General features: G+C 36.9%; 1 protein-coding gene across 1 annotated transcript in view; it reads right to left on the reverse strand.

The window, feature by feature from the left end:
• ABCA9 (ATP binding cassette subfamily A member 9) overlaps positions 1–25,813 on the reverse strand; it is a 60,265-nt gene that overhangs the window by 32,332 nt on the left and 2,120 nt on the right. Inside the window, exons 3-16 of the mRNA XM_082708312.1 lie at positions 23,731–23,895; positions 22,816–22,919; positions 21,737–21,963; positions 10,944–11,085; positions 10,513–10,698; positions 9,141–9,288; positions 8,572–8,740; positions 7,745–7,806; positions 6,650–6,760; positions 6,055–6,230; positions 5,696–5,815; positions 4,938–5,076; positions 4,213–4,303; positions 1,838–1,977 (exon numbers count right to left, since the gene is read on the reverse strand). Coding sequence (XP_082564438.1) covers positions 1,838–1,977; positions 4,213–4,303; positions 4,938–5,076; positions 5,696–5,815; positions 6,055–6,230; positions 6,650–6,760; positions 7,745–7,806; positions 8,572–8,740; positions 9,141–9,288; positions 10,513–10,698; positions 10,944–11,085; positions 21,737–21,963; positions 22,816–22,919; positions 23,731–23,895 — 1,980 coding nt within the window. The remainder of the gene's footprint in view (positions 1–1,837; positions 1,978–4,212; positions 4,304–4,937; positions 5,077–5,695; positions 5,816–6,054; positions 6,231–6,649; positions 6,761–7,744; positions 7,807–8,571; positions 8,741–9,140; positions 9,289–10,512; positions 10,699–10,943; positions 11,086–21,736; positions 21,964–22,815; positions 22,920–23,730; positions 23,896–25,813) is intronic.

The following is a 25,813-nucleotide window of genomic DNA, read 5'->3' on the forward strand; positions in this document are numbered from 1 at the left end:
TGACCATGGTATGAAGATTACACAAGAGCCTTCAAAGAAGGAAGGACTTGAGAGACAAAACATAGGAGACTCTTAACTATAGGAGACACACTGAGGATCCCTGGGGGGTCGGAGATGGGGAAACTGGGTGATGGGCATTAAGGAGGACAAGTGATGTCATGAACACTGGGTGTTATAGAAGAATGATGAATCACTGAGCTCTACTTCAGAAACTAATAATACACTCTATGGTAATTAATTGAATTTAAATAAAAAATAAAAGAAACATCATGCTGCAAAAAAATGTTTTAAAAAGAAGATATGTCTTTATAGGGATTAGTAGGCCACTTTGAGGGTTGTTTTTGTTTTTTTTGTTTTCTTAAAGATACTGGGCATACTTTGAGGGCAGTTCAGGAAAATTTGAAGTAGAATAAAGGATGAACTAATTCAAATATTGGGAGAAATTAAAGGTATCTCTCTTAAAGGTGTGTTAGATAAATAAAAATACAGAAGTAGTCATGAATTCTAATGAGTTCTAAGTGTTGGTTCTTTTTCAGTCTTTTTTAAATTGTGCATTCCCCTCTGAAATGCATTTAACAAATAACCATTTAACACTTTGCTTTGTGGGTTTCATAAAGATTTCTGTTTCCATACGTACATGTATATCAAAGACATGGTGCACACATCTAGGACTACAGTTACTTCACTGATTCTAAGATAAATACATTTCATCATCTTTTACCATATTTGAAATGAGCATGTATCCCAAATGTTGGTATGTCATTGTAAAGAAATGGCACCATTTCTTTCTATTTCACATCTTACAGCTGAGGCTATCTTAGACTTGAAGAAATACTATAACTTCTATGTCAGTTATGATTCTAGGTGTTGTGCTTATTTTTAGTATTTTAATAATATGTTTAAATATATTAAATCATTTAATCCTCATGAAAATTCTATAAAGTTAGTACTACCATTATCCCTTTGTTACAAATAGGGAAACTAAAGTACAGAAAAGTAATATAATTTGTCCAGGATAATGGAGCTCATAACCGCCTTGCTGGGATTGAAACCTACCCAATCTGTCTCTATTATCCCAGCTTTCAATGATGCTCCTGTCTAGTGCTGTATTTCCTTATGAACCATGATTATGGCAGGTTTATGCATTCAAGCAGACAGCCACAGAGCCATTAGCATCCATTAAAAACTGGCAAATTCCTTGAACTCAAAGTAAACACATTTTATGGTCATACTTTTTTTTTTTTTTAATGCCATCTACCCCAAAACTCTTGGCAAATGACAGCATATTGAGAGATGAGCTAGAAAAGTGGATGGCACTGAGCCTCCAGGCTTCTGTATTTGCAGCCAAATTGTAAGTTTAGAAGTTTGGCAACATATGGTTTGATTGTAATTACTATTCGGTTACTTGGATTATAATATTATGTCATGGTGTTTATAATAAAACCATGTACCTGTGCTGGGGTACCATTCCCTCAACTCCCATTTAATACTCCACGCTGTTTTCACAGGCCCCTCCTTGCCCAGACCAGGCTCTCTCATTCATTCCTGAAACAAATGTTCCAAATATTCCTAATTTTAGCTTGATGTGGTCCTATACCTCTTAACTGTCTAGGTTGCCACTTGAAGCATATTTGGTATCTTTTGCCTCAGTTTACTCCTAAGTGATTTGGGGATAATATCAGGAGCTAATACTAGTAGTAACTCTGGGGAACATCAAAGGATTACGCACACTGCCATGCACTTAGCAAGCATAAAGATGTCAGCCATCATTCTTAAGGCAACTGTTATTGTTAGTAACATTGTTACAAATCATTCTGTGGTCTCTATGTTCTGTTACCTGGAAATTTGTTTGTCCTCTCCAAAGGCAAAATATATACAAGCTTTTCTTCACTCTGTGCCCTTAATTTGGCATCAGGGACGTGTTGTTTAACAAGTGATGTTATACTGTCTGGATCACACATTTCATTCAGATGCAAACTGACATTTAAAAAGAGCATGTTAAAGCTATTTTTTATCCAACACCATCTCTACAAACAATTGTAGTAGGTTTGTTACTTCATTAATATTTATGAGATTATATATATATATATATATATATATATATAAAACACACACACAAACACACACACACACACACACACACACACACACACACACATATATATATATATATAGTAATGGAAGAAGTAAGACATAGTAAATAGTCCAAATATAGTCCAAACTATATAATCTAGAGGCACCAATGTAAGGGGTAATAATTCAAGTACTATTATTTGGAGGGAAGAGATATTCAGCTAGATGTTGGCTGGAGTGAGGTGGAGGAAATGCCTGATTTTCTCTCCATCTATCCAAAAGCTCAGCTTCAATTTCCCTTTTGCAATAAAGTATGGGTTTTACAAAAACGAAGACTTGAACATGGTGAACACAGACCGAGGATTAACTTGATAGAGTCATTAAGAACATGTTTCTAATGTCCCACTGATCCATGTTCCTGAACTTAGGTTTAGTTAGTCTTCCAGCATCAATTTTCCATCAAAATTCCAATCAACGTTCTAATACTTAGCTCTCAAAGAATTTCAAAAGACAGAATAAAATAAAGTATGCAGGTGATCACACAGAGCCTTGCACCAAGTAAACCCTCCGTATATGTTAGCTAATTTTATCATTTTTTGGCCCCAAATTTATTCAACTTAAAGATGACCTGTGTTCTTAGTGAAAACATGCAAAGTTCTTCATGAAATCATTGGATTTTAGAAGCATCATTATTAGTCACATCCACTGAAATTTATTGAGGCTATCAAATAATGAAGATATCTCTTTGATCACACAACTTAAAAAAATCAATTTTAGATAAAAACTATTCTGTGTTTACAAGGCTCCATGTAATACATGATCCTGGATCCCAAACAGAAAGAATGCAGAACCTTCTGTAGAGGAGCTTGGAACATAGCTATAATATAAAGCAGCATATTTTGGAAGAAGTGAGAGAGAGGGAAGTTTAAGTCAGTTAAGCACTTGGCACCTTGTCAAATATTCATTCATTCAAAATTTTTAGCCTTAACTGCAATGTGGGTACATTACCACTATTATATAAGTTAAATTACTGAGGATCAAAGACAGGTTAATTAATTTGCCTGAAGTAACAATTCAAAATAGTGCTTCCCAGGTTCCAGAAAAGAGGATGCTTATTAAGGAGAAAATATTCAGGAAAGACCTTTAAGGATGGACAAGATTTGAACTTGGTTAAAATGGGTTGGAGGAGGACATGTCAAACAGATGTCCTACCTTGAGCAGAGAGAAGACAACTAAATCATGGAACATACTTAGAAAACAGTGAGTGGTTCATTTTAGTTGGAAGGTATTGATTCGATTAGGTTGTACCAAGTAATCATGATGGAGTGATAGATTTGATCAGATTAAACCCTCTGTACATAATGTAGGGTATACCTTTAACTTCTGAGGATAAAGTGACTTAAGTTATTTTTTAAGAAATACTCATATTTTACCAGAAATTATAGGGAGAGATTCATATCACACCTGTAATCTTGGCCCAAAGATTCTACCACTTTAAATAATGTGAGATTGGGTCTATTACTAAAACTCCCTGACATGTCAGAGGCCAACAGTACCATCTTCCTACAGCTATTTGATGGATTAAATAAATTATATGAGTATTCCACATGTAAATATCCTAGCAAGAACCTAGAGCATAGCCAACATGGGATAAGGGATAGACATTACTTAATGACATAACAATAGTAATAATAATAATGATTAATAATGATATTCATTATTATCAGGAAGGGAAAGAGATAGAAAAGAATGAGGGGGACTATGAAATCAGAGAGACTTGACATTGTCGTGATGAACAAAAAGGAGGCGTTGGAAAAATGATGAGAGAGGGTGGGAATGTCACTACATTTCTCGTTGCAAACAATGTGTTGTGAAACTATTTTCCAAAAATGTTGTTTAAACTTAGTTTAAACTAAACTAAAGACATGTAGTCTCCATGTGTACAATCCCACCTGCCCTTCATATTAGCTAAGAAAGAGAGCAGTGTGGTGTCATTCTAACATAGCACTCTTGAAAAGATCTTAATAATTTTGTAGCCTACGTACTAATACTGGACATATTAATGATCAATAACATACTAATACCAAGATCTCCTGTCTGCAACATGTTCTAACATGTCTCCAACAATACATGTTGTACCTTAAATGGTAGCCAATGCCCCATTTCTTCTTCAGGAATAGAGAAGAGCCTGCACACTTCAGTCTCCCATTGGATATAAACACCTTCCTGTCTAAGCAGAAAAGAAAAACAATGCATTGTATGAAGAGGTTATTCTCTCATTGTTTATAAAAGAACAAATCCATTAATAATATATTTTAGGAGCATGATCCACTACAATATTTGCATTCTAATTCTGGTCATATGTAAGCCAATTTCCTCATTATCCAATAACTAAAATATTATGTTAGTTTATTCTCTAGTATGTTGAGAAAAATTATCATATAGTGGAAGGATCTGTTTCAAGCCAACTGACTTTCCTAATAAAACATATATATATTTGAAGAGTATGCTATATATTTACAACCAATGAGCTCTTTGCAATAAGATCAGAATAGATTTGTGGGACAATGTATGTGGAGATGTGGACATTCAAATGGATGAAAGCAAGAATCTCCTGTACACACACACACACACACACACTCACACACACACAGTAGCTGTGTTGGAACTTATCTACACATATTTCGCCCACGTCCTTAATTTCTCCACTAAGATACAAGAGAAAACCAAGAACCACCATGGAAGGACATGGATGGAACTTGAAGGCATTAGGCTAAATGAGATAAATCAGAGAAAGCAAAGACAAATACTGTATAATCTCATTTATATGTGGAATCTAAAAAAAAAAAAGAAAAGAAAATCACCAGCCAGGATGTCAGCTTCATCCATGAACTGAGTACTGAAGAGAATGACTCTATTGGATTTCCTCTCTTTTAGGAGGTTCCATATATGGTGCCTTGAAAGAGGATCTGACCCAGCAGTTGGTTCATCCAACAACAAAACCTGCACAGTAGGGAAACATAAAATCATTTTCCCCTTTCAGGTCAGTTTTTTTTTTTTTTTTTTTTTAAGCAATATGGAACTAGAGGGTATTATGCTAAGCGAAATAAGTCAATCAGAGAAAGACAATTATCATTTGATCTCTGATATAAGGAATTTGAGAGGCAGGGCGGGGGGTTTGGGGGAAAGGGAGGGAAAAATGAAACAAGATGGGACCAGGGAGGCAGTCAAACCCTAAGAGACTCCTACTCTCAGGAAACAAACTGAGGGTTACTGGGGTTGCTGGGGGTGAGGGGGAGAGATAGGGTGGCTGGGTTATGGACATTGGAGAGGGTATGTGCTGTGGTGAGTGCTGTGAAATGTGAGTGCTGATGATTCACAGACCTGTACCCCTGGGGCAAATACCTATATGTTAATTAAAAAAAAATACTCAATTCTTGGCAAAAAGAAAAATAATAAAAAATAAAATATATATATATGTGTAAAAGTGAGAGAAATATCTTACTCTTTAATTTTTCATTTGAACAGTTCTTTTACATTCACCATTTGCAAATTCAGTCTGATGGAATACAATAGTTCCACATCCTCAATCTCATTCACCAGTAATTTTGGCTTGACTTACCTGAGGATCTCCTAAAATGGCAATCCCAAAAGTTAGTTTCCTTTTTTGTCCACCGCTTAAATTTTGAGCAAGAATATCTTGAATATTTTCCATCTCCAAGTCCCTTAAAACTTGTTGTATCTAACCAGAAAGAAAGAAAGAAAGAAAGAAAGAAAGAAAGAAAGAAAGAAAGAAAAGGATGTTTAGTCCAAAACCCAGCATGCTTGTTTTTAAAGGCACAGTTGTTTTGCTGTTTATTGCCAAGGGCTTTTTTGCCCTTTTGATGATGAACCGTGTAGCAATAACACAAATAAATTGAGAATTTTCTAGATAAACAATTTCACGTTCATGGCTGTGTGGCACCTAATAGGTTCCTCTACCTCTTGTTCCACTTCACGTGGCTGAATCCCTTTTATTTTAGCGAAAAGCCTCAGATTTTCTTTCACAGTGAGGAAGCCAAACTGCACGTTGGATTGTGGACAGACTCCAGTGAGCTTGCTGATGCCTTCCAAGTCAGCCATTTCTGAAAGGGTGTGGTTATAGATGGTGACCGAACCTAGAAGCAGACGGTTAACAGTCAGCATTAGGATAACCCGCCATGCTTCATTTACCATATTTTAAAGGGAAAAAACAATGTGTGTCCAATACTAGAGTCTTTTAAACATACTGTACCTTTATGGAGTACACTTTTGACTAAAAATGTAATGCTCACAATTCATCCGAACCAGCTAGAGTGCCCATTCATAAATCTACTGATCTTGAAATACTAAAACCACAAAGACTTTTCTAAATGAGTAGAACATACATCTATTAAAAAGAAAACCTTGGAGAAACTTGAAAGATTTGTCTCTGAAATACCTGATGTGACTAGCAGTTAAAGTACTAACTATTGAAATGAACCAACAAAACTAATTAATGAAAAAAACGCACAGTTAATTTACGGGCTCATGTTCTTGCCTGTAATTATCTTCTCACCTGACGTTGGGAGGGACAGTCCACTGAGCATGTTCAACAGGGTGGTTTTCCCAGCTCCACTGTGACCAAGGAGGGCAGTGATCTGGCCTTCATATATGTCAAATACCAGGCCTGGCGTTATTACCAAAAAAACCCCAAAAAACAAAAACAAGATCCCATTCAGAGCCTACATATTAACTTTACATTTGCCCCCCCAATTTTTTTTTAAGATTTTATTTTTTTATTTAGAGTGAGATCACAGCAGGGGGAGGGGCAGAAGGAGAAGAAGAGAGAAAATCTCAAGTAGACCCGTGCAGTGTGTGGTGCCAGATGTGAGCCTCGATCTCACGACCCTGAGCTGAAGACCTGAGCCGAAATCAAGAGTCTGACGCTTCACCAACTGAGCCATGCAGGTGCCTCCACATTCTCCAAAGTTTTTTATAATTTCTTATAGCATGTGTATATTTGGTTAGCAATATTCAAAATAAAATCCATCTCCAAATCCTTCTTTTTAAAATCACATCTTCCTCATGAGACACACTTTATAGCTATAGCATTCTGATCATATATTATCATGTGATTAGCAATTTTTAGGATGAGAGCAGTTTTGTCATTAAAAATGGGCTGACTATAATAAAGATCATTTATTAGGATTAGGGAGTGTGAACATAAAGAACTTCATGATGCAGGGGCACCGGGGTGGCTCAGTGGGTTAAGCCTCTGCCTTCTGCTCAGGTCATGATCTCAGGGTCCTGGGATCGAGCCCCGCATTGGGCTCTCTGCTCAGCAGGAAGCCTGCTTCCCTCCCTCTCTCTGCCTCTCTGCCTGCTTGTGATCTCTCTTTCTGTGTTAAGTAAATAAATGAAATATTAAAAAAAAAAAAGAACTTCATGATGCAGTCATACAACTTTCAAACCCATAAGTTATCCATGGCACACCCTGACTTTCTAAAATTGTTCTATGGTTTTACGTATACTTAGGAGGAAACACAGTGTGCTCACATGAAGGAGAGTTGTGGTCTGGAATATCTGTTCTTTATCCCCATGAAGACAGTACAACAGCGAGGCATAGTCACCAAATCGAACAACCATATTAAATACGATGTTAGTTCATTACCTTTCAAGGCTTCTACTTTTTCATGTTTTCCTTTTCTATATTCTTTCTTAAGATTTCTTATTCTGAAAAAGGGAGAAAAAGGTGTTAAGGACGTTGTGGAAGTAGACAGAGAATTGAGGAATCAAGTCTTTGAAGTTGTGAGAGAATTCCAGGGGCTCTTTCCCTCACATGACCTGTGGTGACAGGAACTTTCCTCAGGAGACAATGGCAAATTGAATGAGGAACAAATGTTGAGCAAAGACCCAGGGAAGTTAGGGATTTCTAGTAGCTTGGAAATAAAGAAAGCAGCACTGAATAAAACACATCCATATCTCAAATGGAAGATATGCATGGCATGAGGACCCTAACTTATATTTTCTTCTCATCTCTCTGGATGCTGGTCTCCCCTTCTCTGCATCCCCTGCCTCTCCCTTCTCCCCTTCTCCAATAGGAAGCAAAGAGGAGAGAGACAGAGGAAATTAGAGAGAAAAGATGAAGAATAACAAGGGATATGATGACAGTGTCTTTCCTAAAGAAAACAGTCACAGAAAGGGAGCACAGCATGAAGAAGAGGCAAAAAAGAAAATGAGAGAAATAGAAATAGGAAGATTATTTATTCTTTGATATTTGTTGTTCTGCAATAAGACACTTGTAAATATAAATGCTGACAATGTGGGAAAACAGAGTGCTTTTAACAATAATTGTGGCCTTTTGTGAGTGGAGCAGCCTGGATATAGGTGGGTACAAAGAGGCACCCAGGAGATCTTTGTCACATCTGTGTTTTGCCAGATAGACCTTGGGTCCCTGGCCTGTTCTCCATTTGCACCTTCATGTAATTTATTTATTACCTGATGGCTTCTTTCCCATGGAATTCTGGAGACACTGGTTCAAAAGAGTCATTGGATGAAGAATTTGAATCTATTTCATTCTCAAGGGCTACATGATCAGCCCTTTGGTGTTGAAACCAAAAGGAGGAATTCAGGAAAAACCAAGGAGAATGTCGATGTCCATATTCAGCTATAAGAACAGGAGGCAATTGAGCATTGGATCAGTCACTTCTTTAAGGATTATTGATCACAGAACAGCTTGTCTTGCTTTGGGAAGCATTTAGACACCTTTAAGATCCAGTACCAAGCACTAGGTTTCTTCATCTAGCACTAATATAAGCACTAATAGTATAATTATCCTTCATCTCTTGCTAATGTCTCTTTAAAAAGAAACAATTTAAAATATTGTGGTAGAATGAGATCTTAGAAAGCAATTCTATAAAATGAAATGCAGAATACCATTGGGCTTATTTTAGAAATTTTGAAAAAAAAAAAAGCTTGATAATTTATATTTGGTATGTTGTAAACAGTTATTTTAAAGAAATGCACTGAATGAAATTGCACTGAAACACAATTAGGTTACTACTTACTGGGCAAAATTTTGTCAAAATATAATGTCAAAGCCAAATACAGAAGACCATCAAAAACCAACATGAAAAGAGTAGCTATTATTAGGTATGGGTTGTCGGAAGAATCCAAATGGATGTTAGAATTCACATCATAGTCCAAATGTATAAGCTGGAAAAAAAGATACATACACTGAATTTTAGAAGGATAAACGGAGTATAAAGAATTATTATTGTCTTATTTCTGCTGAACACTGAGATTGAAAAAAATAAAACACGGTTCCTGTCTTCACAGAGCTCTAATCTATTGGAAGACATGACACTGAATCCATATAACTACAAATCAATTTGGGAAGTTAGTGGAGGTGGGTACTGAAGGCTTAGAGACCCATTAGCAGAAGTGGGCAGTGAAAACTCAAAGGAGGGACTGCCTAAGGATTTCATCCGGTGTGGGATGGGGGCAAAGGGGATGTTCTAGAAAGGGGACACTAGTTGAAAGTAAAAACATGAAAGGCTGGAAATACTTCAATGGCTGGACAAAAGACACAATCCTAATTTCTTATTATAATAAGAAATTGTACGTGGTACATTGTAACGCAAACTATAGTGCGTTACAATGAGATTATATGTAATGTAATCTTTCATGGAGCATGTTACGGCTATGATGTCACACCTAGAATTAAGTTTTCCAAGAAGACTTGGAAAAGTTTCAGTTTCATGTACAATTGACCAATTAAAAATAAAAATTTATTTCTATTGAATTCTTGGTTTTCAAATACTTGTGATAGTATTAAGGGTCATGTTCCCTGTGCATTAAATAAGTTAAATGTTCGTTGGGAAAACCCATTGAAAGTAAAAGCAGAACCACGTCAATAATGGATTATCAACCTATCTTTTTTATCCAATTTATTTTTTATTTATTTTCAGCATAACAGTATTCATTATTTTTGCACCACACCTAGTGCTCCATGCAATCCATGCCCTCTCTATGACTTAAAGCCAGTTATGCTGGGAGATAAAAATAAACCCCTCCCCAATACCTTAGATGTGTATCTTTACAAAAGTGAATAGGAATTTTGATGCTTAGAATTGAAGCGCCAGGGGGTGGGAGGTTGGGGGAACCAGGTGGTGGGTATTAGGGCATGGATTGCATGGAGCACTGGGTGTGGTGCAAAAATAATGAATACTGTTATGCTGAAAATAAATTTTAAAAAATCTCTCCCCAAAAATAAATACAATAAAATACTGATACAAAAAAAAAATGAAGGGTATTTTTTTAAATAAATAAAGCAATCATATGTAAAACAAAACAAAAAACAAGAACATAGAGGATGAATTCCTCAGAGAGAACTTTTTAATGTTCTGTAAAACATGAAATAGTTATATTCACTCTTACCTGGGCCATTCCAGCAGTGAAAGCAAAAGGACTAAGAAGACATAAGGTCCATTCCAAAAATGCAGGAAGATGTCTGTACAATGCAGTGAATCCCAGACTCCCCCAAAAGACAGTAAGGAGAAAGACAACCAACCCAGTAAGGAAAGGTTTCTTTATCAACACGCTCATCAGGAAAGCTAAAGTTATCTGAGAGGAGAGAAAAACTTCAGGTAGTATATAAATCTCTGAGAATCATCAGTAACATAATAAAAAAAATTTCATAATACAAAAATATATAACATCCATTCCTCTCCCCCCACCCCCAGATACTGTCTCATACAAATACTCTTATACAGCAAACAGAAACAGAAGAGGTGTGACTAGAATCAGTGAGAAATGACTGGCAGGCTTTTTCTGAGAGAGAGAGAAAGATATTAAATTCACCAACTCACCAAAGACAGGCCATAGAGGAGAAAGAGGGTGAAGACCACCATGAAGCCAGTTAGGACCACAACTTGGGCAGATTTTGTAATAAGAGCCATCAAAGTAGCCACAATAAAGATGAAGCCAGCATACATCAAACCCCAGGAGAGCCTAGCACAGAAACTAAGCATCAGTTCAGAGAGCTGGCACTTTAATCATTTTATTTATGCATTTACTCTGCAAATGACTTGGGAAGCTTACCCTCTATTAAAAAAAAAAAAAAGGAATATAATATCTAAGAGATTAGAAAACTTCTCTGTCCCCAAAGTTCATATGCTACTGGGGGAGGTAGACAATAAACAAGTAAACAGGTAAAATAGGTAACTAATTGCAAAATAAGAAAGAAATAGGCAGAGTCATGTAATGAGGATAATTGGGAATGGTTTTCTAGGAAGACATCTACAACCTATATATCCATTCTGGACTACGTCTTTCAGTAGCGTATAAATACTATGGAGGAAAAACATGATGAAGCAGGGATCAGCAAACATTTTCTCTGCTGAGCCAAACAGTAAATCTTTTAGGCTCTTTGGATTATATGGTCTCTTGCAACTACTGAAGTCTGCCTTTGCAGTCACAGGAAACATGTAAATGACTGGACTCCGTTCCAATAAAAAATTTATTTATAGACACTGACATTTGAATTTCATATAAATTTTTGTGTGCCATAAAATATTATTGTTCTTTTGATTTTTTAGGCATTTTCATAAAAGCCATTCCTAGCTTGCCGATTGTCCAAATAGCTTGCCAACCCCTATAGAGATGATTAGATATAGATTAGGTATAGATCAGATACACAGGTAGGCATTGCAACACAGAGATACAGAAAGATAGATGGATACAAAGATATGCTTTTCTTGCTATCATTGCCACAAAAAACAGGAATAAAGTTTTTATAGGGGAAAGATAACAAGCTTTCTAATCATACAGATGTAGGTTCAGGCTTTCTGTGCTACATTGTAATGGTGTGATTACATTGTAATCATGGTATGATTTGAGAGGTAGCTACAGGATCTCTCTAAATTTCCTTAATGTCTACTGAAAAATAAGATAATTAAATGAAATGTTGTACGTTATGTGTTTAATGTGGTAACTGGTTTATAATGAGACCATGATGAACACTTAGCTTTCTTTTCTCCAAAGTATAAAATGCTATCACGTTTTAGGAAATCTTGCCTAATTGTAATGATACCCTTTGCTCAATCACATCTGTTCATCTGAAGTTGTTCATCTCCCTGAGTCCTATAAATTCCTTAATTTCACTCATATGCAGTATCAGTAGAATGTCACAGCCTTTTCTTATGGGGGAAAAGTCCTGATTTTTTTTTTTTACCTTCCTTCATTGGATTTATTTGGTTTCTCTCTTCTTTTTATCATATTGTTTACTTTTCTCTGACTCTCTGTAATTTTTTCATTTTATTTATTTTTTTCTTTTTTAAAAGATTTTATTTATTTATTTGACAGATCACAAGTAGGCAGAGAGGCAGGCAGAGAGAGAGGAGGAGAAGCAGGCTCCCTGCCAAGCAGAGAGCCCAATGCGGGGCTCGATCCCAGGACCTTGTGATCATGACCTGAACTGAAGGCAGAGGCTCAACCCCCTGAGCCACCCAGGCGCCCCTAGATTTCTTTTTAAAAAACGTATAGTGAGCAAATTTTTCTTCAGTATTGAATTCCAGAATTTTAATACAAAAGAGACACCAGAAAAAACTCCCATTCTAGACCAAACCAGCAATCCATTTTCTTCACTTTTGCACTGAGCTAATTGAACATTTCTGAAGGAAAAAAAAAATTGGTTTAAAATGGCAGTATTAAATATGTGGGGTCTTCCTACTCAACTGAACAGTACCTAATGTTCTTTTTTTTAATTAAAAAATTTTAAATTTAAATTCAATTAAGATATAATGTGTTATTTGAGAGACAGAGGTCAGTTATTCATCAGTCTTATATAACACCCAGTGCTCATTATGTCATGTGCCTTCCTTAATGCTCATCACCCACTTACCCCATCCCTCCATCTCCTCCTCTCCAGCAACCCTCAGTTTGTTTCCTATGACCAAGAGTCTTTTATGATTTGTTGCCTTCTCTGATTTCATCTTATTTTACTTTTTCCCCTCTTCTCTTTTGATCCTGTTTTGTTTCTTAAATTCCACATCTGAGTAAGAATGTATGATAATTGTCTTTCTCTGTTTGACTAATTTCACTTAGCAAAATACTCTCTAGTTCCATCCACATCATTGCAAGTGGCAAGATTTCAAATTTTTGATGGCTGAGTAGTATTCCATTATATATATACCACATATTCCTTAGCCATTCATCTGTCGATAGACATCTGGGCTCTTTCTATATTTTGGGTTCTATGGACATTGCTGCTATAAACAGTAGGGTGCAGGTGTCCCTTTGGATCACTACGGTTGTATCTTTGGGGTACTCAATAGTGCCATTGGTGGGTCATAGGATAGCTCTATTTTCAACTTTTTGAGGAACCTCCATACTGTTTTCCAGAGAGGCTGCACAAGCTTGCATTCCCACCAACAGTGCAGAAGGGTTCCCCTTTCTCCACATCCTCACCAGCATCTGTTATTTCCTGACTTGTTAATATTAGCCATTCTGACTGGTGTAAGGTGGTATCTCATTGTGGTTTGGATTTATATTTCCCTGATGCTGAGTGATATTGAGCATTTATTCATGTGTCTATTGGCCATTTGTATGTCCTCCTGGGAGAAACATCTCCTCATGTCTTATGCCCATTTCTTGATTGGATTATCTGTTCTTTGGGTGTTGAGTTTGATAAGTTCTTCATAGATTTTGGATATTAACCTTTTATCTTTTTTTAAAATATTTTTTTATTTTATTTGACAGAGATCACAGGCAAAGAGGCAGGCAGAGAGAGAGGAAGAAGCAGGCTCCCTGCTGAGCAGAGAGCCTGATGCCGGACTCGATCCCAGGACCCTGACATCATGACCTGAGCTGAAGGCAGAGGCTTTAACCCACTGAGCCACCCAGGCACCCTAGCCCTTTATCTAATAAGACATTGCAAATATCTTCTCCCATTCTGTTGTTGACTACTTCCTTTGCTGTGCAAAAGCTTTTTATCTTGATGAAGTCCCAATAGTTCATTTTTGCCTTTGTTTCCTTTGCCTTCAGAGACGTGTCCAGCAAGAAGTTGCTGCAGCTGAGGTCACAGAGGTTGCTGCCTGTGTTCTCCTCTATGATTTTGATGGATTCCTTTCTCACATTTAGGTCTTTCACCCACTTTGAGTCTATTTTTATGAATGATGTAAGAAAATGATCCACTTTCATTCTTCTGCATGTGGCCATCTAATTTTCCCAACACCATTTGTTGAAGAGATTGTCTTTTTTCCATTAGGTATCAATAATAAATGTTTTGGTGAAGATCAGTTGACCATAGAGTTGAGGATCCATTTCTGGGTTCTCTGTTCTGTTCTATTGATCTATGTGTCCATTTTTATGCCAGTACCATACTGTCTTAATGATTACAGCTTCGTCATAGAGCTTGAAGTCTGGGGTTGTGATGCTACCAGCCTTGATTTTCCTTTTCAACATTCCTTTGGCTATTTCGAGTCTTTTATGATTCTATACAAATTTTAAGATTATTTATTCAAGCTCTGTCAAAAAGTTGATGGTGTTTTGATTGCATTGAATGTATAGATGCTCTAGGTAGCAGAGGCATTTTAACAATATTTGTTCTTCCAATTCATGAGCATGGAACATTTTTCCATTTCTTTGTGTCTTCTTCAGTTTCTTTTCTGAATGTTCTGTAGGTTTCTGAGTACAGATCCTTTGCCTCTTTGGTTAGGTTTATTCCCAGTTATCTTATGGTTTGGGGTGTGATTGTGAATTGGATTGACTACTTAATTTCTCTTTCTTCTGTCTTGTGGTTGGTATGGAGAAATGCAACTGATTTCTGTGCATTGATTTTATATCCTGCCACTTTGCTGAATTCCTGTGTGAGTTCTAGCAATTTTGGGGTGGAGTCTTTTGGGTTTTCCACTTTCATCTGTGAAGAGTGAAAGTCTGACTTGTTTGCCATTTTGGATGCCTTTTATTTCCTTTTGTTGTCTGATTGCTGAGGCTAGCACTTACAGTACTATGTTGAAAACAGTGGTGATAGTGGACTATGTTCCTGACCTTGGAGAAAAAGCTCTCAGTTTTTCCTCATTAAAAGTAATATTTGCTGTGGGTGTTTCATATATGGCTTTTATGATATATTCCCTTTATGCCTATACTATGAAGGTTTTAAACAAGAAATGATGCTGAATTTCATCAAATGCTTTTTCTGCACCTATTGAGAAGGTCATATGGTTCTTGTCCTCTCTTTTATTAATATAGTGTATCACATTGATTTGTTTGTGGACATTGAACCACCCTTGCAACCCAGGAATAAATCCCATTTGGTTGTGGTGAAAAATCCTTTTAATGTATTGTTGGATCCTATTGGCTAATATTTGGTGAGAATTTTTGAATCCATGTTCATCAGAGATATTGGTCTGTAATTCTCCTTTTTGGTGGGGTCTTTGTCAGGTTTGGGGATCAATATAATGCTGGCTTTTGTAGTAAGAGTTTGGAAGTTTTCCTTCCATTTCTATTTCTTAAAACAGCTTCAGAAGAATAAGTATTAATTTTTCTGTAAAAGTTTAGTAGAATTCTGCTGGGAAGCCACCTGGCCCTGGACTCTTTTGTTGGGAGATTTTTTATTACTGCTTCAATTTCCTTGCCAGTTATGGATCTGTTCAGGTTTTCTATTTCTTCTATCTGTTCAGGTTTTCTATTTCTTCTATTTCTTCCATTTCTTCAATTCTTCCAGATTGCATAATTTGTTGGCATATACTTGCTTGTGATATGTTCTTATAATTGTTTGTATTTCTTTGATGTTGGTTTTGATCTCTCTTCTTTCATTCATTATTTTATTTGAATCTTTTTTCTTTTTGGTAAGTCTAGCCATGGGCTTATCAGTGTTATTAAAGTCTTATTAATTCTTTCAAAGAATCAGCTCCTAGATTTGTTGATTCATTTTACTGTTCTTTTGATTTATATTTCATTGATTTCTGCTCTATTCCTTTTTTTCCCCCCCTTTTTTTGAGAGAGCGAGAGAGAGCATGAACAGGGGAGATGTAGAGGGAGAGAAAAAGGGAGAAACAGACTCTACTAAGCAGGGAGCCTGATATGGGGTTAGATCCCAGGACCCTGAATCATGACCTGAGGCAAAGGCAGATGCTTAATTGACAGAGCCACTCAGGTGTCCCAATTCTGCCCTAATCTTTATTAATTATCTTCTGCTAGGTTTAGGGTTTATTTGTTGTTCTTTCTTACTCCTTTAGATGTAAGGTTAGGTTGTGTATTTGAGACCTTTCTTGTTTTTTGAGAAAGGCTTGTATTGCTACACACTTTCCTCTTATGACTTTCCTCTTTGCTGCATCCCAAAGATTTTGAACTGTTGTGTTTTCATTTTCATTTGTTTCCATGATTTTTTAAAATTCTTCTTTAATTTCCTGGTTGACCTATTCATTCTTTAGAAGGATGCTCTTCGGCTTCCATGAATTTGAGTTCTTTCGAAATTTCCTCTTGTGATTGGTTTCCAGTTTCAAAGCATTGTGGTCCAAAAACAAGCAGGGAATGATCTTAATCTTTTGGTACTAATTGAGAGCTGATTTGTACACCCAGTATGTGATCTATTCTGGAGGATGGTCCATGTGCACTTGAGAAGAATGTGAATTCTGTAGCTTTAGAATGGAATGCTCCTAATATATCTATGAAGTCCATCTGGTCCAGTGTGTCATTCAAAGCTCTTGTTTCCTTATTGATCTTCTGCTTAGATGATCTGTCCATTGCAGTGAGGGAAATGTTAAAGTCCCCTATTACTTTCGTATTATTATTGATGTGTTTCTTTAATTTTGTTATTAACTGCTTTATATAATTGGTTGTTCCCATGTTAGGGACATAAATATTTATAATTTGTTAGAACTTCTTGTTGGATAGAACCTTCAATTTTGATATAGTATCCTTCCTTATCTCTTATTACAGTCTTTGGTTTAAAATCTGATTTGTCTGATATAAGGTTTGCCACCCCAGCTTTCTTTTGGTGTCCATTAGCATGATAAATGGTTTTCCATCCCCTTACTCTCAATCTGGAGGTATCTTCAGGTCTGAAATGAATCTCTTACAGACAGCATATCGTTGGGTTTTGCTTTTTTATCTAATCTGATACCCTGTGTCTTTTGATTGGGATGTTTAGCCCATTTACATTTAGAGCAATTAATGAAAGATATAAATTTAATGTCATTATATTACCTGTAAAGTCACAATTTCTATATACTTTCTCTGTTCCTTTCTGGTCTATGTTACTTTTGGCCTCTCTCTTCTCCTAAAGGATCCCTTTTAATATTTCTTACAGGACTGATTTAGTGTTCAAAATTCTTTTAGTTTGTTTGTCCTAGACGCTTTTTATCTCTTCTATTTTGAATGATATTCTAACTTGATAAACTACTCTTGGCTGCATATTTCTCCCATTTAGCACTCTGATTATATGATGCCATTCCTTTCTGGCTTGCCAGGTCTCTGTGGATAAGTCCGCTCATTGGTTAATATTTCTACCTTTGTAGGTTAAGGACCTCTTTTCCTGAGCTGCTTTCAGGATTTTCTCTCTGTCTCTGCGATTTGCAAGTTTCACTATTATATATTAAGGTGTTGAGCTATTTTAACTGATTGTTGAGTGGGTTTTTCTGTGCCTCCTGGACTTGAATGTCTGATTCCTTCCCAGGATTAAGGAAGCTCTCTTCTTTAATTTTCCCCAATATGTCTCCTGTCCCCCTTTTCTGGGATCCTATTTATTCTAATATTATTTTGCTTTATGGTATCACTTATCTCTCAATTTCTCCCCTTGTGATCTAGTAGTAGTTGATCTCTCTTTTTCCTCAGCTTCTTTTTTCTCCATCATATTGTCTTTTATATCACTAATTCTCTCTTCTGCCTCATTTATCCTAGCAGTTAGAGCTTCCATTTTTTTTAAAGATTTTATTTATTTATTTGTCAGAGAGAGAGAGAGAGCACAGGCGGACAGAGTGGCAGGCAGAGGCAAAGGGAGAAGCAGGCTCACTGCTGAGAAAGAGCCTGATGTGGGACTCAATCCCAGGATGCTGGGATCATGACCTGAGCCAAAGGCAGCCACTTAACCAACGGAGCCACCCAGGCATCCCAGAGCTTCCATTTTTTATTGCATCTCATTAATAGCCTTTTTTATTTTGGTTTGATTAGATTTTTAGTTCTTTTATTTCTTCAGACAGGGATTCACTAGTGCCTTCTGTGCTTTTTTTTTTTTAAAGCCCAGCTAGTATCTTTATAATTATTATTCTGAACTCTATTTCTGACATCTTACTTATGTCCATACTGATTAGCTCTCTGGCAGTCAGTACTGCCTCTTGGTTTTTTGTTTGTTCATTTGTTTGTTTTTTTGGTTTTTTGGGTTTTTTTGAGGTGAGTTTTTCCATCTTGTCATTCTGTCTTGCAGAAAGTGGTCACTTTTCTATTTGTAGTTTTGCAACAATTCTTTCCTTAAATCTCCAACGGAGTTTGCAAGTGTTCAGAATGGTTTGAAAGCTATTTTAGCTGAATTCCTGATACCACACGAAATTAAGATCTCCTACTCTTCTGCCGTCCTGGACTCCTCTAACATCCTTTTAAAAACTACATTTCAGCACCCAAAACCATAAGATACCTAGGAATAAACCTAACCAAAGAGACACAGAATCTATACTCAGAAAACTATAAAGTACTCATGAAAGAAATTGAGGAAGACACAAAGAAATGGAAAAATGTTCCATGCTCCTGGATTGGAAAAATAAATATTGTGAAAATGTCTATGCTACCTAAAGCAATCTACACATTTAATGCAATTCCTATCAAAGTACCATCCATCTTTTTCAAAGAAATGGAACAAATAATTCTAAAATTTATATGGAACCAGAAAAGACCTCAAATAGCCAAAGGGATATTGAAAAAGAAAGCCAACGTTGGTGGCATCACAATTCCGGACTTCAAGCTCTATTACAAAGCTGTCGTCATCAAGACAGCATGGTACTGGCACAAAAACAGACACATAGATCAATGGAACAGAATAGAGAGCCCAGAAATAGACCCTCAACTCTACAGTCAACTAATCTTCGACAAAGCAGGAAAGAATGTCCAATGGAAAAAAGACAGCCTCTTCAATAAATGGTGCTGGGAAAATTGGACAACCACATGCAGAAAAATGAAATTGGACCATTTCCTTACACCACACACAAAAATAGACTCAACATGGATGAAGGACCTCAATGTGCGAAAGGAATCCATCAAAATCCTTGAGGAGAACACAGGCAGCAACCTCTTCGACCTCTGCCGCAGAAACATCTTCCTAGGAACAACGCCAAAGGCAAGGGAAGCAAGGGCAAAAATGAACTATTAGGATTACATCAAGATCAAAAGCTTTTGCACAACAAAGGAAACAGTTAACAAAATCAAAAGACAACTGACAGAATGGGAGAAGATATTTGCAAACGACATATCAGATAAAGGACTAGTGTCCAGAATCTATAAAGAACTTAGCAAACTCAACACCCAAAGAACAAATAATCCAATCAAAAAATGGGCAGAGGACATGAACAGACATTTCTGCAAAGAAGACATCCAGATGGCCAACAGACACATGAAAAAGTGCTCCATATCACTCGGCATCAGGGAAATACAAATCAAAACCACAATGAGATATCACCTCACACCAGTCAGAATGGCTAAAATCAACAAGTCAGGAAATGACAGATGCTGGCGAGGATGCGGAGAAAGGGGAACCCTCCTCCACTGTTGGTGGGAATGCAAGCTGGTGCAGCCACTCTGGAAAACAGCATGGAGGTTCCTCAAAATGTTGAGGAACCTATGACCCAGCAATTGCACTATGACCCAGCAATTGCACTATTGGGTATTTACCCTAAAGATACAAACGTAGTGATCCAAAGGGGCACGTGCACCCGAATGTTTATAGCAGCAATGTCCACAATAGCCAAACTATGGAAAGAACCTAGATGTCCATCAACAGATGAATGGATCAAGAAGATGTGGTATATATACACAATGGAATACTATGCAGCCATCAAAAGAAATGAAATCTTGCCATTTGCGACAACATGGATGGAACTAGAGCGTATCATGCTTAGCGAAATAAGTCAAGCAGAGAAAGACAACTATCATATGATCTCCCTGATATGAGGAAGTGGTGATGCAACATGGGGGCTTAAGTGGGTAGGAGAAGAATAAATGAAACAAGATGGGATTGGGAGGGAGACAAACCATAAGTGACTCTTAATCTCACAAAACAAACTGAGGGTTGCTGGGGGGAGGGGGTTTGGGAGAAGGGGGTGGGATTATGGACATTGGGGAGGTTATGTGCTTTGGTGAGTTCTGTGAAGTGTGTAAACCTGGTGATTCACAGACCTGTACCCCTGGGGATAAAAATATATGTTTATAAAAAATAAAAAAATTTTTAAAAAAACTACATTTCATATGTCCAGAACTATTCTGTAGATTCTACAAATCTTGTTTATCAGTGAGAATAACATCAGTGTGTAAAGAAACCAAATTCAAACTATGACTTCTTCAGTCCAGAACTCATAATTTTACTATTCTATATCTCAAATACAGCCCTTCACTAAATTCATTACGTTTTTCTTGTTGCTAGTTAAAGATTCACTCCTTGGTTTCTTTTTGTTGTTGTTCATTCATTTGTTCTTTCTTTCTAGATTTTATTTATTTATTTATTTATTTATTTATTTATTTATTTATTTGACACAGAAAGAGAGAGAGAGCACAAGCAGGGGGAGCAGGAGAGAGAGAAGTAGGTTCCTGGCTGAGTAGGGAGACTGATGTGGGGCTCAATCCCAGGACCTTGGGATCATGTCCTGAGCCAAAGGCAGACACTTAACCGACTGAGCCACCCAGGCATTCATCACTCCTTGGTTTCTTAACTTACATCTACTGTCTTCTCAGACTATGACCATTCCCAAATTTCTATCAACTGTCATCTAATATTGAATGCTTAATTCTTTGCTGAGCTCAATGCTAAGCACTTTAAATACATTCCCTTCTTTAATACTCATAGTCAGTGGGAGATAGTTCCATTACAATGTTTTACAGAAAAGAAAACAGAGTTTTAAGAAATTAAGTAGGTTGTTTGGGGTGGTAATGCTCAGATGGAGAAGACCCATGGCTTCCTATCTCCTAGGCTTGTGTTCTAATCACACTGTTAGTCCTCCACTAAGGAAGTTCTGTGCTGAAAGAGCATAACAGGCTTTTTTTTTTTCTACTTTCACCATCAGTGTCATCATAGTGATGATTCCCTCAATTTAAGGGCAGTATTAACCACCTTACCTCATGAAATATCTGAAATGTATACTTCATTGAGCAATAGAAACCTCCTGTTCTTAACATATTTGGGTGTACTCATGTCTAGCAATTAGTGACTAAGAGTCATCATTTTTATTTCTTAATGACTTGGGTATCAGTAGACACCTCTGGGATCAGGCTTCCTTTAATTTAGAGAGGTTTGAAAAGCTTTATTTACCATGCTTAATTGAATCTATTCCATTCATTTACAATGTACTTCTTTAGGAAAGAATCAAGTTTAAGTATCATACTTCATAGGCTTAGGGAGTCCAACCAGCTAGCTTGTTGTGTTTATCTATGTTGCATGATAGATTGTGGCCATGTAACTTACCAGAAGGATGACTCTCGAAGGCCCATCATCATCATCAATGACTTAATGTATTGTCTTTCTTGTGTAACATTGACTGATACATAGTAAATGAATGTGGAAAAAGAAATAATGCAGAAGAATATGAAAAAATCAGTTGCAACTCCTGCTTGGGCAACAAAAGGTAATATCTTCATGTTTATACCAGTGATTGACATCAGCTCTTCCATCACTGAATGGTTTGTTGTGATCTAAGGGAAGGTATCAAGGAACACATTGTTATTCCACCATGTATTATACCTCATGTATTTTCTCTCAGTTATAACAAATTATGGGCATTCCACACTTAAATATATATGTTCATATAAATCTATATGGCCCCTTGTAGTTCCTGAAACACTTCAAGTTCTGGCTGACTCCTTAGACCTTTCTTTTTTTTTTTTTTTATAATTTTTTATTTTTTATAAACATATGTTTTTATCCCCAGGGGTACAGGTCTGTGAATCACCAGGTTTACACACTTCACAGCACTCACCAAAGCACATACCCTCCCCAATGCCCATAATCCCACCCCTTCTCCCAAACCCCCTCCCCCCAGCAACCCTCAGTTTGTTTTATGAGATTAAGAGTCACTTATGGTTTGTCTCCCTCCCAATCCCATCTTGTTTCATTGATTCCTTAGACCTTTCTTATTTACCATCTTCCCTGCAAAAAATTTAACTCGTGCTTGAAGGTGCAACTGAAATGTCACTTCCGTTAGTCATCTTCCCTGATATTTCTCATTAGAGTATGTTCTGCTTTATTGTTTGCCTTGCACAGCATGTGTAATTCCATGATAGAACCTAAACTTTTAATGTGACTTCATGTCCATATATTTGTCCCCTCAATATGCAGGATCCCTGGAGAAAAGTACCTGTGTTCTACTGATTTCTTGAACCTCAGTGCTTAGCATAATGGCTTACCTATAGCAGTTGTTCTCTGTATTGTGCCAAATAAATTCAGTGACTCAATTAAGTAAATGCTAAGGTAGGGCAATCCATTATAGCATCGTGCATCAAAATGCAATATATAATGCAGTTACTTTTCTTTAACTCAGTACTCACTTCTATAATAGCAGCATTAATGGCAGCTTGAAAAGCTATAAAACCTTTCTTCCAGAACATGGAACCTTCACATGTGATTTTTTCATCCATTACTTGACAATGAGCTACAGTAAAAGAAGAACACAACCATTTATGATGGGATGGGATGATCTTGGTTATAGGAAAAATCAAAACTTCAAATGTTCCAAAAGACACTACAAACCCACAATAATACAGTGTATGGTAGGACTTCTCCAGTGAGTTTGGAAGAACATACCCAAGAAGAATACACCAGAATTGCTTTATTAATGTTTTTAAGACCAGTTATCAATAATTTGCATTCAATCTTATCATTCTCTCAGTTAGCCAAGAATGCTTTTTTTGAGCTTTGCTCTTCTGTTGTTTTTGCCATGAAAGCACTACATTTTAAAATTTTTCTTCATTTTTTAAAAAGATTTTATTTATTTATTTGATAGAGATAGAGATCACAAGTAGGCAGAGAGGCAGGCAGAGAGAGATGGGGAAGCAGGCTCCTTGCTGAGCAGAGAGCTCAATGTGGGGCTCGATCCCAGGACCCTGAGATCATGACCTGAGCCGAAGGCAGAGGCTTTAACCAAATGAGCCACCCAGGCATCCCAGTACTACATTTTTTTTTTTAAATGTCTGAGAATCAATGAGCAAGAATCTTTCCTTCAAGTTATATTTAGCGGTAGCATAGGAATAATAGCAAATATTATTTCTTAATAAAACAATATACTTAAGAACACAGGCTTTATTTAAATAAGAATAAATCACATTTATATTCAGAAATTAAGAGAACATCCAGCATATGGTTGTGTAGGCTTCAGAGATGGCATGTGTCTTCTAGCGGCTAATGACATAATAGCAAAAAAAACAAAAACCAAAAACCAAAAATCCTTCTAGTAGGAAAATTACCTGAATGGTCTCTGTGTTCCTTCATCTTGGGGATTCTCCCACTCCAGACAAACTTCAGATGATATGAGAATGTATTATTAAAGATGACTTTTACTGCATCTATAGAGTAGTTTAAATCCAAATCATCCATGCTTTTCTCATCTGGCCACCCCATGATTCTTCTTCCTGGAACGTGAAAGAAAGAAGTAGCTTGTGGTCCAATGACAGCAGACCATATTCAATTATGTTACAGTTATTTAATGTTAAACCTCTTTATTCACTAAAGGCAGGGCTGATCCTAAATAAGAGACCCATACTGTGGCAGAGTGTCTAAAATTCTGGATAAAATCAGAGCTATGGGGCAATCACTCTTATCACAAATATAACATGTCTTTCCAAATAAACTTGAAACCAATGATTTAAAGCATTGAATTTGGGATAATATCAATACCACTATTACACCAGGAATGCCCCTAGCAATACACAGCAATACACAGACCTATCCAAAGTTGAAATACATCATATAATTATAAGATGCATTTTCACGTGACCATGGTGTCAATGTGGCCAAACCTCTGAAGACAACATAAAATCATTAAGTTTAGAGAATGCTTTCTCAAGATAGCATCTCAAGATACATAAAAGATACAACAGAATTAATAACTGTTACTGACCAAACCCAGGCTACTTAGCCCATGTAATTCCCTGCAGCCCGGATTCTGATGGATGCGTACTTCCAGTGCAATATGATATGCTTCTAATTCTCTGCATCTCCTGCAATCTGGCAGCTGCATCCAGAGGCTTAATCAGACTCTGGTCAAATCCCTTTGGTGATTAGAGGTGGTGGTATGTTCTTTCATCAGAGTGTCAGGATTTCTGATAATCTGGTATTTAGAGATATTATTAGCATCCATGGATACTCAGTGCCTAGATCCATTGATTCAGTGGGAGTTTTAAAATGGTGATATTATATTGCCATCATTTGTTTTTTATGTTTTAGTGGAAACATTTATAAAATAGTACTTTCCAGCATCTGTTTGATTATCCACTAATATAGTTTATATAGGATAAATAATGGGTATCTTCTCTTCATATACAAATTTTCATAAGAAGAACTGATTCTGTACCATATTCTAAAAGCATTTTTTTTTAATACGTTGTGGAAGCCTGGATTTTATGTATACCTTGGATGAGTTTCATATCATCACACCTACTATTCTTCTTGAAGCTCAAAGTATGCCAACTAGACCAGTGGGAGTCTCCTCAAATTGAGATCCTTTAACAGATCCTGTTCATTATCACTGGCTTCCTAGCAATCTGGAATGACAATATTTGAGAGAGGGGGTGCATGTGCTCGATTGTGGGGGAGCGACAGAGGGAACAAAAGTCTCAAGCAGACTCTGTGGTGAGCACAGAGCCTGATGTGGGCTCAGTCTCATGATTTAGATCCTGAGATCATGATCTGAACCCAAACCAAGAGTCTGACACTCAACCCACTGCACCACCCTGGTGCCCTGACAATATTCTTTACCCTGTAAATTTCCTGTCCCAGACCTCTGCATCTCCTTTCCTCCAGGACTGAGATTCCTGGGTTTGCAAGACAGAGGGGTGGGAGAAAGAGACTATTTCATAATTACCTATTTTGTATATCCCACTTTCCATATGTAACAGCTTTGGGATAACTGCCTAATACTACCCTACCAGGATAGTGGCTGAAAATTGTTTCAGTTGTTCACAGATTGGCCTACTCGGCTTTGCAAGGGGTACTGGTTTCCTCTCAGGGGGCTCTTTCCAGCTCCATCAGATACCCCACTGCTCCCCTTTGTTCTCCCAACACCCCAAAGAGATGTCATGCAGGCTTAGAGGCTGTTGGTGATTCCTGCCCCCCGCTTATATTGTGGGGTTTGGAGAAACACCCTACTATCTAGTTTTGTTGGTAGCTACTGCTGACTTCTTGGTTTTACTGTCTAATTTCCCTCTTAGTTTTTTATGTATTTGAAGAGAATTAAAAACTATGCTCTAGTGCTGTCCAATATTTCCAAATCTTCTCAATAACATACATTTGAATAATACCAGACTGTCTCATTTTGATACGGATGATAAT

This window comes from Mustela nivalis (assembly GCF_964662115.1).
Source record: "Mustela nivalis genome assembly, chromosome: 17".
Lineage (NCBI taxonomy): Eukaryota > Metazoa > Chordata > Mammalia > Carnivora > Mustelidae > Mustela > Mustela nivalis.